Source organism: Vigna unguiculata, chromosome 8, assembly GCF_037176805.1.
Source record: "Vigna unguiculata cultivar grain cowpea cultivar isolate G323 ecotype 2 chromosome 8, ASM3717680v1, whole genome shotgun sequence".
Lineage (NCBI taxonomy): Eukaryota > Viridiplantae > Streptophyta > Magnoliopsida > Fabales > Fabaceae > Vigna > Vigna unguiculata.
Genome location: NC_140799.1, coordinates 27190948 through 27206838, shown reverse-complemented (window position 1 = coordinate 27206838; position 15891 = coordinate 27190948). Strand labels below are relative to the sequence as shown.

The following is a 15891-nucleotide window of genomic DNA, read 5'->3' as shown; positions in this document are numbered from 1 at the left end:
ATGGGTTAATAATATACAATAACGTAGTTTTAATAAAAAAAATATTAGTATAACATTTATACAAATAATAGATTTGGTCTTGAATTGGACAGAAACAGTATTGTTTTACTTTGAAAAAAAAAGTGGATGATTATATTGTTCTATTAATATAACATTTTTTTACAACTAAATTTTATATAAATATCAGTACTTAATGTTGTAAAAATATTTATACTTAATTACTTTTAATCTTATAAAAAATGACTTAAAAAATGTTCTTCAATTATTAAGAAAAAATTGGGACAAAATTGAACCAAATGCACAAAAGTTGGAACTAAATTGAAATAATCAGGTATATATGGGTACTAAATTGAAATCAATATAATGACATTTGTCACACGTGGCATTATCCTGTCATGTGGCAATGAGATTGCCACGTGTCACAACAGGGACTGCACACGTGGCAACAAAAAAATTTTGTAAAAAAAATTAAAAAAATTAAAAAAATCAGAGAGTGACACGTGGCGTGCCGTTAACGGTATTAATTATTATTTTTTTCTAAAAGGGACATGATTGAGACACTTTTGAAAAAGTGGGATGCAATTGACACTTTTTTTTTCACGGGTACCAAATTGACACACTCTTACTAAAGTGGGTACCATCCGAGTAATTAAACTTATATATATAATATTTAAAAAGTAAACAAAATCACTATAAAAATCTATATATTTTTTAAAAAATAAAAAAATAATTGTATAATAATATACAGTTTTCAAAATTATATAAATTTTATTAATAAAAATTATGTAATTATCCTTCATATTAGAAGTTTTTGTCAACTTGCTAGTAATTTATGGGCTGTCAAAGGTCAACTGAAACCACTAGTCAATAAAATGAAAAGACAAAGCAAAAGCAGTGCGGTGGTGGAGTTTCAACTATTATTTTCGGTATTCAATATCATCGACGCAAACTCTCATTCGTCAGACTTTCTATTTCTACTTTAGCGGCGATACAAACTATCATCGGTGACACTTTATCTAAGATCTCACATTGGACTGCAATAATTTTTTGTTTGAAAATATTGTTTATTATTAAATTTTAATAATATTTTAACAAATTTCTCTTATTAAGTGATATTTTTTAAATGATTTTTTATTTTTTATTTTTTTTATCATTTTTAATATTTTAAAATCAATTAAAAGATATGATGTTAAAAAAAAATTAAAATTTAGTAGTTAAAATTATTATCGTGTTTTTGAAAATGAGTTAAAGTTTAAACCTCAAGTGAAAAAAGATATCAAAATTTAGTAGTTAAAAAGTATATTTTCTCTGGGAACTTTGAGTCCAGAATTTCAGTTATGTTTCAACCTCAAGTTTTTCGGTATGCATTATTTAAAATATTTTCAGTCTTGAAGTTTTCGAAATTTAAAACTCTTGTCATGATAATTTTATCTTTCAAAAGAAAGTACATTTAAATTACGTTTTATTTCTACCTTTAAAAGATAGATGGGTTTGGATTTTTTATTGTCTTTTCTATGTTATTTTTTTCATGTGTCTTCAAAATATATTGATGATCATTAATTTTAAAATTTTAAAATATATTAAAATTATCTTTAAATTATCAAAATAATATATTTTTAATGCTCAGCAAAGAACAGAGGATAATACAAAAAAAGCTCAACAAAGAAACTTGACTCAAGATAGATATTATAGACTTATACCATAACACTTAATGCAAAATTGTTATTTATTCATTTTTAACTATTTAGTCATCCAATGAAAAAATGTGTTAAAAACTTATATTAATTAAAAATATAATCAATCAATTTATGTTATAGGTCGGAAGTTTTGTATCGACTAAAAATAAATTCAATTTACATAATATAAATAGATACAAATCTCACCTTATAAGTCAGTTTTGTAAGTTTAGAGAAGACTTAAAATTAACTCCTTAATATATATCAGAGTTGTGAGGTAAAACTTATTTTAGAGAGATTTGTTGTTTATTAGATCTATTATTTCACCGGGTAACAAGTCGATATCAAACCATCATTCATTCGTTAATTTCTAATCTCACACTCAAAATATATATGTTTAGATGTAAGAAAATGTATTAAAAGTCTATAATATAATAGAGTTTAAATAAATTTACACTAATTTAAAACCTTATTATATAAATTTTTTTTATAAAGTTAAGTTAAAATTAAAAACTTAATATATAAACAAATTCGATAAGATTACATGAATAAGAATAATTATATAAATAAGAATAATTATAACTTTATGTATATATACAATTGTTGAGACGAATGATAGGAGGGTACATAGACAAATATCACAGATACATCTAGTGATGAGGAGCTGCGTCAACCTCAAAACATGGATTCTTCAGTTGCTCACCTTGTTCAGTGTTGTCTCCTTATCCCATGGAAGACCAACTGCCCAGTTTCGAGTAAAAGCGGTTAATCTAGGCGGGTGGTTGGTGACTGAAGGTTGGATCAAACCTTCTCTCTTCGATGGCATTCCAAATAAAGACTTCTTGGTCTGTAAATACATAAACAGTTGTCACAACTATACCTCTCTTATTTCATGCAAAATCAATTCTCTCTCTCCATTTTTGTAGGATGGAACTGCTCTTCAGTTCAAGTCTGTGACAACAGGCAAATATCTTTGTGCAGAGTCCGGAGGAGGAACCATCATAGTTGCAAATCGCACTTCTGCTTCCGGTTGGGAAACATTTAGAGTGAGTGAGCATATTCATGTTGTTCTTCATTCATTAAATAATGATTATATTCATGTTACATTTTCATCATGATTTTGTATCGTGTTAATTACAGTTGTGGAGGCTAGACGAGAACACTTTCAGATTCAGGGTGTTCAACAAACAGTTTGTGGGGTTAGATGGGGTTAAAGTCGTTGCTGTTTCCAATATCTCCACTAATTCTTCCACGTTTAATGTTGTAAAGGAAAGTGCTAATTCGAATCGTGTTCGAATCAGAGCTTCCAACGGACACTTCCTGCAGGTGCTTTGTTTGTTTTTTCTACTTTTCTTTTGATGGAAGAAGATGAAATAGTAAGGAAATACCACCATGTAAAATAGTTATGAGCTCTTATTGGGTTTAAAAATTTATTAATCTCTTAATTTGTCCTCACATAAAAGCAACTATACAAGCAAGAATATTATTATGGTCCCACCTTTAATAGAAGTTGAAAGTGTGTTATGATGTAAAAATCGACAAATATGAGTTAAAATCCCACACATTAAATAAAAATAAATATTATATAAAAATAAAAACTTATAAATTTACTGTTTTAAGATATTAGATATATATGAGTTAATTTCATATGTCATTTATTATATCTTTCTGATGATTTTTCGATATCTAATACGATGTTGTTGTCGATAATAATGTGGTGGTTGCAGGCAAAGACAGAGGATGTGGTGAGTGCTGATGCATCAACGGTGAACAGTTGGGGAGATGATGATCCATCTGTTTTTGTAATGACAATTGCTGGAATGATGGAAGGGGACTTCCAACTCACAAATGGCTTTGGTCCCACTAAAGCTCCCCAAGTTATGAAGGTAAGGTTACAAAATATAAAGTCAAATAATTGAAAAACGATGTCTTAGGTTCCAGGACTTATTCTAGCATGAGAAATGGGAGTATTTATCAATCTGGTCTAATTAATTAAAATTGAAATTTTACGTATTGACAAAATAAATATTTAAACACAAAATCATCTTACAATATTCAAATTATAAATTAATCATTAATGTTATTTATTTATATTAATATTAATAAAATTTTGAAAGTCATATAATTAATAAACTGTTGAAACAGATAAATTGGTTATTAATTTTATTTATTTATATTAATAATAATAATCACATTTTAAAAATACAATAGTTATTAAATTGTTGAAACAGATAAATTGGTTATTAATTTTATTTAATTATTATCACATTTTAAAAATAAAATAATTAATAAACTGTTGAAACATATAAGTTGGTTATTAATTTTATTTATTTATATTAATAATAATCACATTTTAAAAATAAAATAATTAATAAACTGTTCAAATTAATAATTGGGCCCATTAATATTATTTATTTATATTAATCGTAATTAAATTTCAAAAATTAAATAATTAGTAAATTGTTCAAATTGATAAATTAAATATTAACACTATTTATTTCTATTAATCATAGAAAATCGTATAATTATTAACATTATTTATTTCTATTAATCATATAAAATCGTATCATATTACCCACCTTCATTACTTTTTAAAAATGTGAGCCATTTCAACAATTTTATTTTCAAATTACACCAATATCTTAAAAACAGAAGAGTAATGGGTCAAAATAATAAACTTCCACTACATCCAATCAATGACTGTTTACCTTAACGTTTGATTTTCCTTTCACAAGTTTAGACATTAAAAGTCCTTCCCTTAACTAAAGTTTTTTGCAAAAATACATTCCAATTGCCTGTTACATTTATATTTTATACATTATTATTATTATTATTATTATTATTATTATTATTATTATTATTATTATTATTATTATTATTATTATTATTACATTTAAAGTTAAATATGTTTATAATTTTTAATTTTGACTTGATTAAATATTATAATTCGTCTTTGTCTAAAAATTTTTGTTTAAAACTTTTTACATTTTAATCCCAAAACTATAAAAATAAACAAATATAATTTTTTTAATTTAATTACGTCAAATTTTTTTAATGTCTCAAACATGTTTTTAATTGACATTGAAGTAAGAATGTATTACACAATATAAACAACTCAAATACCAGTACAAAATGCATTTGACACAAACAAAATTGATGTAATTGAGTTAAAAGAACTAAATTTATTCATTTTTTTAAGTTTAGATATCAAAGTATATAAAATTTTCTTACAAAAACGAATTCTAATTTTATATAAAAATTTATTACTTAAAATTATATTTAACCCTTCTTACTATTACTATATTAACATTTTCATATGTTTCTTTTATTTATGCACGCATCAAGAATGGTCCAATTGAAAACCTTTTCTCATTCAAGAATGATGGCTGACTCCAGTCGCAAAGTTCTATACAACTGTCATCCATTACTAATTATTGATCGTTGATTTAGAGTTGAAAATGTCACTTTCGCAAGTTGTTGGTGAATAGTTGACGGTGTGTGATTCCACAGGAACATTGGAACACTTTTATTGTGGAAGATGATTTCAGATTCATAAGCAGTAATTTACTTACTGCTGTTAGAATTCCCGTTGGTTGGTGGATAGCAAGTGATCCAAACCCACCACCACCATATGTTGGAGGTTCCTTGCAAGCACTAGACAATGCCTTTTTGTGGTCAGAGTAAGTCCAAAAACTAAATCAACTTTCTTCTTATATCACTATAGTCGATGATAACTATATGCAAACAATAATATTGACCTACCTGCAGGAAGTTTGGATTGAAAATCATCCTTGATCTTCATGCTGTACCCGGTTCCCAAAATGGTTTTGAGCACAGTGGTTCAAGAGATGGTTCACAAGAATGGGGAAAAAGTGATGAAACAATTCAACAAACAGTTGGTGTGATAGAGTTTCTCACCGCAAGGTTATCAATTTTGTGTTCTGATTGTGACATTCTACTTCCAATTTTGCAAGCAAGAAGTGTAGTGAGATCCATAATATATATTGGTTGAATTTCAGGTATGCAAAAAGCCCAAGCCTTTATGCAGTTGAGCTAATAAATGAGCCTTTGTCACCTGGTGTGACACTAGAGACCTTGAACAAGTACTATAAGGCTGGTTATGAAGCAGTGCGCAAGCACTCTTCCACAGCTTATGTTGTGTTATCAAATAGGCTTGGACCTGCAGATCCCACAGAACTCTTCCCTCTTGCAAAAGGTTTTGAGCTATCTGTGATTGATGTTCACTACTACAACCTCTTCCAAGATGTATTCGATGCCATGACTGTGCAACAGAACATTGATTTCATCTACAACAATCGCTCATCACAGCTCGCTACTGTTACAACCTCAAAAGGCCCTCTTACTTTTGTTGGTATGTATATTTTACTCCTTCACCTTCTCTCATGTTTTCCCTACCCAACATCCTTCAAATTATTTTGATATCGGTACATTAAAAAAGTTTTTAATATATTTTAAAACATCAGATATTTTACTAAATATTATTATGTTATGAAGGTGAATGGGTTGCGGAATGGAAAGTCAAAGGAGCTGCAGAAGAAGATTATCAAAGATTCGGCAGAGCTCAATTAGATGTTTATGGGCGTCTAGCCACATTTGGGTGGGCCTATTGGGGTTTCAAAAATGTTAACAACCACTGGAGTTTAGAGTGGATGATCAAGAACGGTTATATCAAACTATAAAAACTAAATATAAGTGATCAAACAATTTCACTTCAAATATGAAATAAATATATTAAAAATAGGACTTTTAGGGCTCACAATTAGTTGGTCTCACTTTCCAATATCAATTTTTGAAAAATACCATCATTTTCTTTAGATTACGTGTTTTAAATAATAATAATAATTATTATTATTATTATTAATCACTAGTATAAAATTATTTTTAATAACGACTTTTTATACGGATTATAATTCATAAGTATAATAAATAATTGATGTGGTGACATAATTATAAATATTATAAGACTTTTTATAATGATTAGAGCTAGAAGTGTTATAGAAAATGGATTTAATGATATTTTGGTAATAAAATATAAGAATTTCTATATCGGTTGTAAATAGAATCGGTATAACAATTTTGGACGCGGACAATTTTGTGATAAATTACAAGATTTTTTTATACTAGTTAGACGTAAAACTAGTATAGAAATGCAAATGTTTGGTATGAAAAAAAGTTATTAGAGGTGGTGGCTTTGGTTCTGTCAAGCAGAGGTGTAATAGGTGTGAAAATGGGAGGACGAACGTGAGTGAAGGAGGTGGAACAAGATGAAGGAAAATGGAAGAGATTTGTAATTTTTTTTTGTACCGATTGTTGACTTAAATGAAATAAAAAATAACACTTTCTATACTAGTTCTAGAATCGGTATAGAAAGTGAAAACTTTTTATGCCACATGTATCTATATTGGTTATGAAACTGATATAGATTACTTTTTTAACCGATATAAAAAGGTTTTTATGCGGATGAAACCATCCTACAAACAATTTAGGCTTAAATATCTTTTTGGTCCCAATTTTCGTGAGTTTTGTTTTGTTTGATCATCATTTTTTTGAAATGTTCTAAATGGTCCTCATTTTTGTAATTTGTGGTCAATTTAGTCCTTTTTGCAGACGTCGTTTAAATCATTAACAGAGGGTGGACAATAACTGCCACATGTCACTCTGTGGTTTTTTAAATTTAAATTTATTTTTATTTTTTTTTAAATTGTTTTTAATTTTAAAAATGTTGTCCACGTGTCAAGTCAGCATTGTGACATGTGGCAGTATCTCGTGGCTTATATTCAATTTGGTCCACTAACACAAAAAAGGCCTTTAACGTCACCCCAATAACGTCTGCCTAAAAAAAGCCCAACGTTAAAAATGAGCGGTGGCATTTTTGTAAATAATGAGACATTTTTAACGTCTGACGTGGAGCGGGCAGACGTTACTTAACGTCTGTTAAAAAATACCCCGACGTCACTCAAAAAAGGACGTCAGCCCCCAGCTCGACAGACGTCCCTTGACGTCGGACCAGCGCGCGCCAGACGTCACTTAACGTCGGCCCCTCCCACCCCTGACGTCACTTAACGTCGGACATAACACCCCCGACGTTAAGTTTCAGCTTATCTATGCGCGAAACGCAGAAACCCTCGCGCTGTTCATCGTTTCCGCGAGAGTTCCCGCCGGCGACGCCATTTCCAACCCCCTTCAGGTGAGTTTCGAAAGGTTTTCGCCATCAAACTTGTTGGGGTTTAATTATGGGTTGATTTTACGCGTTTTGAACCGATTATTTTCCGTTTTCATCCCCATTTGCAGCGTTTTGAGATTCGTCCCACTTGCTCTTCGTTCCCATTTGGCCAACAGTGTGCGGAGACCGTAGACTTCCTCTCAAAGTTCGTCTTTCAATTAGAGGAGGTTAGTTTTTCATTGTATGTATATATTTGTTCATTGTATGTATAGAATTACTTGTATTAATTTATAAATGTCATTATAGTTTTAGTCTTAGACTATTTTTTTGTTAATTTTTTTGGCCTATTTTTTATTTTATTTAAAATTTTATAATAATATTTGTAAAATTAGTAAATAAAATTATATTTATTATTAGATATATGCATTTTAAATAATTCTCATTGCATTTTATTTTTGAATATTATTGTTGCAGTGTTATTTTATATATGTAGATTTATTATACTTATAGTATACAGTGAGCGAAACTTAGTTCCCGTTTGAGATTTAATACAAATGATTAAATTTTTAATCGTTTGTATTAAATCTTGAATTGTCCGATTGGACAGTTTGAAAAAATTATTTTTCATAATTTGCTACAATGTGTACATTGAGGTTTACGCATAAATTTCATAAAATCTCGATTGAGGCTAATTTGTGTTGTTCTCTGGATGCATACTTGATTGTGATCATGATTAATCACTTTCATTTCGTGTACTTCAGAGACCAATGCGAAATGCTGTCGAAATTTTGTGAAATTTATGATGTTTGACTTATTTGTACATGTGTTTTAGCAAATTATGAAAAATAATTTTTTCGAATGGGTAGGGCCTCACCTTGTGAGAGTTAAAAGTTTGAGATTGATTGAGTTTTTTACGAACATAGTATGGATCGAAGCTGGATGAATGAGCGTCGCATAAGTGAAGAGTATGAAAAGGGGGTTTCTGAGTTTTTGCAATATGTTCAAGAACATGCAATCTCAAGTAACGGGACATATTTTTGTCCTTGTGTTCGTTGTCTTAATCAAATACGTCATGACTTAGGAACAATGCGTGATCATCTATTCATCTTTGGTATAATGAGAAGTTATACACTTTGGACTTGACATGGAGAAGTATTAGACAAGCCTACAACGTCACGAGGAACATATTATGTAGACGACTGGATGAATGGATAGAGGTAATTATATATATCTTTCACATATTATAAATCATATCAAACTTTAAAGAATGATATTCATACATAATGAAATTGTATTACTTTTTCAGCGATTCAAGAATCCATCACCTCTGCCAGATGACATTATCCACACACTAAGACAGGAATGGGCGGCATATCTATTGGAGAGATGGAGTTGATACCACATGAATTAGAACTCCTTTCAAAAACTTTATTGTACAAGAATTTCATGTTGAAATTTTTAGTTTGTTGTTATTTATATTAGTTTAGAATATATGTTGAAACTTAAGTTCTATTATATATAACTGTAACTCCAGAATTGTGCTGAAAGTATTATGAAATTGTTCTGGGAATTTTCTGATTTTCAGGTGTATGGATGTTGTAAAAACAGTCAATTTTTTTTTAAAAAAAATGGAGCAGTTTGACGTCTGGTGTGCCCTGACAGACGTTATTTAACGTCTGACCGTACCAGGGCCGACGTTATTTAACGTCTGACGGGCTCTGACAGACATTAAACTGCTCAGGTTTTTCCCTCATTTTAGCGCGAAAATTGACGTCTGTGTTACTAGCCCCGACGTTGGATAACGTCAGACTCCTAAAAGACCGACGTCAAGTGACGTCTGCTATTTTTCCGACGTTATTTTGACGTCACCCGATACGACGTCGGTGTTTGGGCAGACGTCAAAGGTCGAAAATGTCGGACGTTAAAAGGCTTTTTTGTGTTAGTGGTCCCAATTTTCGTTAATTTTGTTCAATTTAATCCCAATTTTCGTTAATTTTATTCAAATTAGTCTCAATTTTGCTCCTATCCAAATTGACCCAATTTAATTTCTATATAAATGTTGTACCGAATCATTCAAAAAATAATGAAGAATTTTTCTTCTAATTTTAAAAACAGTGAAGAATTTTTCCTCTAATTTTAAACTAACTTTAACCCTATTTTTTACATGTACCAAAAATCAAACATATATAATAATTTCCCTCCAAAAATATAGTTAGGTTTGGTATAAAAATAATGAAAGAAATATTTAAAATAAATGTGAATTTTAATAAAAATAAAATTTTCAATTTAACATTTATATAAAAAATAAATTTGGTCATTTTGGATAGAGACAAAATTGGGATTGAATTGAACAATATTAACAAAAATTGGGACTAAATTGAACAAAATTAATAAAAATTGGGACCAAATTGAATATAAGCCACAAGATACCGCCAGATGTCACAATGCTGACTTGACACGTGGACAACATTTTTAAAATTAAAAAAATTAAAAAAAAATCACCGAGTGACACATGACAGTTACTGGTCACCCTTCGTTAACGATTTAAACGGCGGCATATGCAAAAAGAACCAAATTAACCACAAATTACAAAAATGAAGACCATTTAAAATATTTCGAAAAAATGAAGACCAAACGAAACAAAACTCACAAAAATTAAGACCAAAAAGGTATTTAAGCCAACAATTTAAAATGTATTTGTTTGTTACAACTTTTCTTTATAAAGATAAATAATTATTGGTTTTAAATTTTTCGTATGTTTAATGTTTTTTTTTTAAGTTAGATATTACTCTCCAATAAATACTTATTTTAAGAGAGTTGAATCTATTACCACCTAAACTAATGACTTATAAGTAATTTTTCATGTATTTATAAGCTTTTTCAAAAGGCTTTTGGTTCTTGTTTTCGTTCGGTTTTTTCAATGTGGTCCTACTGTTGATTTTTTTTTCAATTTGGTCCTAATATTGGTAAATTTTTTTCAATTTGGTCCTTTTCGCTAACACCGCTAAAATAGTTAACGGATGTGAACAGTAACCGCCACGTGTCATTTTATGATTTTTTTTATATATTTTTTTAATATTTTTAATTTTTTTTTTAATTTTTTTTTTAATTTTTTTAATTTTTTTATTTTAAGAAAATGTACACGTGTCAAGCCCATATCACGTCATATGTCATTTTTGTGATTTTTTAATTTTTTTAATTATTTTAAATTTAATTTTTTTAATTTAAAAAAAAAATCCACGTGTCAAGCTAATATCATGCCACATGTCAGAGTCAGTTTTTTATATGCAATTTGGTCCCAATATTCGTTAATTATTTTCAATTTGGTCCTAATTTTTTTTTTAAATTTAACATTTTTGTTCCTCTCCAAATTGAGACAAAATTTAATTTGTATATATTAAAATGCATATTTTTGTTAAATATTTTTAATTTAGAATTAGAGTTAGTTTAAAATTAAAACGAAAAAAAGCAATAACACCACTAGGACCAAATTGAAAACAAATAACGAATATTAGGACCAAATTGAATATAAAAATCTAATTTTGATATGTGTCATGATATTAGCTTGACACGTGGATTTTTTTGTTTAAAAAAAATTAAAAAAGATTAAAAAAATTAAAAAATCACAAAAATGACATGTGGCATGATATAGGCTTGACACGTGTACATTTTTTATAAAATTAAAAAAAAATTAAAAAAATTAAAAAATTAAAAAAAAAATTAAAAAAATTAAAAAAAAAATTAAAAAATTAAAAAAAAAATAAATAAAAAAAATCACAAAATGACACGTGGCAGTTACTAAGGACCAAATTGAAAAAAAATTATCAATATTAGGACCACATTGAAAAAACCGAACGAAAACTAGCACCAAACTACTATTTAAGCCTTTTCAAAATAAATGAAAGTAGAATTATATATGATCAGGATAGAAAGCTATTTAAAATAATTTCTCCTCAAAGTTGCATTTCAAAAAATAATCATTTTGCAAAGAAAACTTGTAACACCCAAATTTAGTAAGATTAACCTTACTAATTTAAAGCATTACATGATTGATAAAAAGCATAAACCAACATATATAAGTGTATAAAAATGTATTTAGAATTCTCCATGAGAAAAACTTAACTTAAACTTCAAAGAGATAAATAATTTTTCATCAACTAGAAAAAATTATATAATACAAAAATTATATGCATAAGCATAATCTATACTCATCCTGACCATGAAGTAGTCTCATTACTTTTCTACCCTCCTACTTGCACTATCCTTCACTCACGTATAGTATGTGAATAAACCACAACCAAATATAAAATTAAGGTAAACTACTATATTTAAAGGAAAAGACTTATTAATAGTTCAAAATGATTATTCCAAGCAACAACTCACAAAAACTAACTTCATTAAATCATACACCATTATTGGATAAACCTAGGGATGGCAATTAGGGCCTGGCCCGCGGGCCCGGCCCGCAGGCCCGCAAAAAAAACGCGGGGCGGGCCAGGATATTGAGCCCGCAGGCCCGCGCGGGCTCGGCCCGCATAGGCCCGCGGCCCGCACGGGCTAGCCCGCGGCCCGCGCGGGCCGGCCCGCAAGCCCGCATAAAATTTTAAAAAAAAAAAAACTTGTACTTGTGTATATTAATTACTTCTTTTATGGACTCTTGCATTAATATTTCAAATTCTTGTATAATTGGAAAAGACAAGTATTATGTAATTTTTAATGTGCTAAAATTTAAAGAATACATTGTGTATGTCATAGTATGAATATGATGAAAATGTTGAATTATCAATTTATCATCTAATTCCCCAAAGTCTTTACTTAATTTTGTGAACTTCTTAAAGTTTTCCAATTTTTAAACATTGAAAGTTTTATCATAAAAAAAATAAATAAATTAAAAAATAAAAAAAAAAAGCGGGCCGGCCCGCGGGCCAACGTGTATGCGGGCGGGCCAGAGTATGCAGCCCGCATAAAATGTGCGGGGCGGGGCGGGCCGGCCCGCGATATGCGGGCCTTATGCGGGGCGGGCCTAAACGGGGCGGGCCGGCCCGCATTGCCACCCCTAGATAAACCGCAACATCTACCTCTCGAGGATTTATGTGTATTGAAGCATAACTGAGAGATTATGTATCATTATCTAGATTTCATAATTTAGTACGAATTTAAACATAAATTTAAATAAAAATATTAGTTTAAAATATTAATTCATTAGAGATAAAATGTGTTTTGCGTCCATCTAATAAAACTTTAAATATATTAAATATTTCTTCAAAAATTGTACTGTTTTTTATTTGAAAATTGAAACATATTTTATATTTTTTGTTTTCAATTCTTTTAAATTTTATTTAAACAAAAAAAAAATAGATACAATTTACAATTTCTTTTAATTTAGAATCGTAATTTTAAATGTTTTTAATTTATAAAAGAAGAAGTATAAAATAATTGCATAAAATAAAATAAATATATATACACATGGGCATTAAATTCTTCAAAACATAATTTAACACTTATTTCTACAATTACTTTATTTTTAAATTTCAAAGAGGTTTCAAGATCTCTCTACTTCACGAATTTATAATTTGTTTATGGATAACAAAACACTCTTCATGGCTCTATTCTAGGAATGATAATTGGATCTATTTAATGGAGGCGTGACAAGAATCATTTCATGATTAAATTTTCCCTTAAAATATATAAAACGCAGTTGAAGGATTTTTGTGATAATTTCATCATAAAGATCAGAGAATGAGGAAAGAAACAAACAAGAGAAAGATAATGTTTATGTATATTTCAATTTATTTTAATCTTAATAATATGTTAAGTTTGTAAACATATTACCGATGAAACTATAAAACTCAAAAGCTTCGCTTCATTTCTTAATATATTATATTATATAGCTATATCTATAAATAATACAAAAGCATTCACAAAAACAACAAATAAAACGGTGTCACAAGTACAAATTTGGAGAAGAAAATTCAATTTTAGCTCAATGAAAAAAATAGAAGAAAGCAATGCGACTTTTTGAAAGTTGAATGTGTGGCTTCCTCCTCTACTCACATGTAGTTTCCTCCTCTCTCATTCTTTCATTTGGGTGTCTCATCTCTCTTTGCTCTCATCTTCCACTCTTTCAACCAGGTCATCTCTCATTCTCTCATCCTGATGGTCTAATCTCTCATCTCTCATATCACATTCTCTCATATCTCTCCTCTACTCACGCGTGGCGGGTTGAGGATGATAGCTCGACCCGTTAATAGGCGGGCTGGCAGGCTGGCTCGCTGACCCGTAACTTTTTTCCCAACCTTTTTTGTAAAATGTAGCTGGATATGGGACTTGTGTTTGCACAATTATAACAAATGAATTAATGAATATAAAGCACAAAACTAGAATATAATTTTTGGATAAAATTGAAACAAATAACACCAAATATTCACACATGTAGTGGCTGAAAATTAATGACAAGATTACACAATAATCTTAACAACATAATAAAACCTGAAATTTCAGTAGTTACATTTAACCATCACAACAGTAGTATTGATCATGACAACACTAAACAAAAAGTTCAATTCTTGCATCCAACAAAAACCAAAAAGATAGACGGGGAAGCCAACGACAATTGTTACAAGATAGATGTTGCAATTTCAATCAACATAAAGAAAGTCATGGGCCAAATTAAACCCTCAAAATAAGACATGAAACCAACAAACAAGTGCAAACAACTCCATTGTACAGTAGTGGTAAATAAATCATTCATCATGTTGTCTCATGTCAACATTATTAGAAGCACTAATAGAAGAAGTCCCTTCCAACCATCTTTGTAAGCTACCTTTTCATCTATTAGAATGACATGAATATGAAACAAAAAGTTAAAATATAAAACTTGAGTTCCAAAAAATAGAAAGAAATAATTGGATATAAATTAGACAAATTACCATCACAAAAGCCATGTATATAACTTGAAGTATAGATAAGTGTTTCAACACTTTCAGGCAAAAGTCGATTTCTATACTTATTTATAATTCTTGACCCAATGTTGAATGAAGATTCAAATGCAATTGTGGATACTGTAACATCCCTAAAGAATATTACTTATATTAATTAAATAAAATTCGAATCACAATAAATACTGCATTGAACATAAACTATTTCCCAAAAACGCGGGAAAATTTAAAAAAGAACATAACTGATACCATACATAATCCGAATGTACCATATCGTTATATACAAAGGATATTAAAATTCAACATAAAAATATTTACATCAAAATCAAAACAATAGAGTTTCTCTCAAAATCCCAAGTAGCCCATGCTCTCTGTCTCTAAGCATCTCCTGGCTCACCTGTCAAATCATCTGCTCCCGGATAACACAGTATCCGATCATCGCCATACACACACAGATAGGGTGAGCTATGCACAATAAAAATATAAACAGATATATGAAATAAACATGTTTCCCACCCAAAATAACATAACTACAAATCTCGTACTTTTAAAATCACCCAACTATGACCTCATAGTCCTTCATGAGTCATATGCATGAACTAGGTCTTGGGACTTCCATGTGCTCCCACGAAACTAACTCATTCGTGGTCCAACCCTATGAGCCTATCCCGCTCATAGTCCTACCCTATAGACTCCTCGCATGTAGTAAAACATCCAAGTCTCATACTTGGACCCTGGCACGCACGCAATCACCATACTATGGACTCCTCACCCAATAGTAGCCGACGGGAACATCACAGTTCCTTGCCCATCGTACGCCCGACACATGCAATCACCATACTAAGGACTCCTCGCCCATTAGTAGCCGATGGGAACTCAACCAGTTCCATGCCCATCATGTGTCCACCATCAAGCACATCCCAGACCCCTATTTGACTTAGTCCTTCAAGCCAACACCACAAACACATGCACATAATTCTTATACTTTAGGAAATAACAAGTAACAGTACAAACAACACATATAGACATGACTCTTCGCCATTCTCGCTTAAGCTATGCTTGTTCGCCCAAGCTAGTACGTCGGTCTCACTTA

The 15891-nt window shown here is 29.9% G+C and overlaps 1 protein-coding gene across 1 annotated transcript; it reads left to right on the top strand.

Moving 5' to 3' along the window:
• The first annotated feature begins 2290 nt into the window (after positions 1–2290).
• LOC114193517 (putative glucan 1,3-beta-glucosidase A) lies at positions 2291–6456 on the top strand. The gene is made up of 8 exons (XM_028083347.2): positions 2291–2521; positions 2603–2722; positions 2817–3002; positions 3404–3562; positions 5187–5356; positions 5445–5600; positions 5696–6048; positions 6192–6456. The coding sequence occupies exons 1-8, from the start codon at positions 2333–2335 to the stop codon at positions 6374–6376; spliced, it is 1518 nt and encodes a 505-aa protein (XP_027939148.2). The 5' UTR covers positions 2291–2332; the 3' UTR covers positions 6377–6456.
• Positions 6457–15891: the final 9435 nt, after the last annotated feature.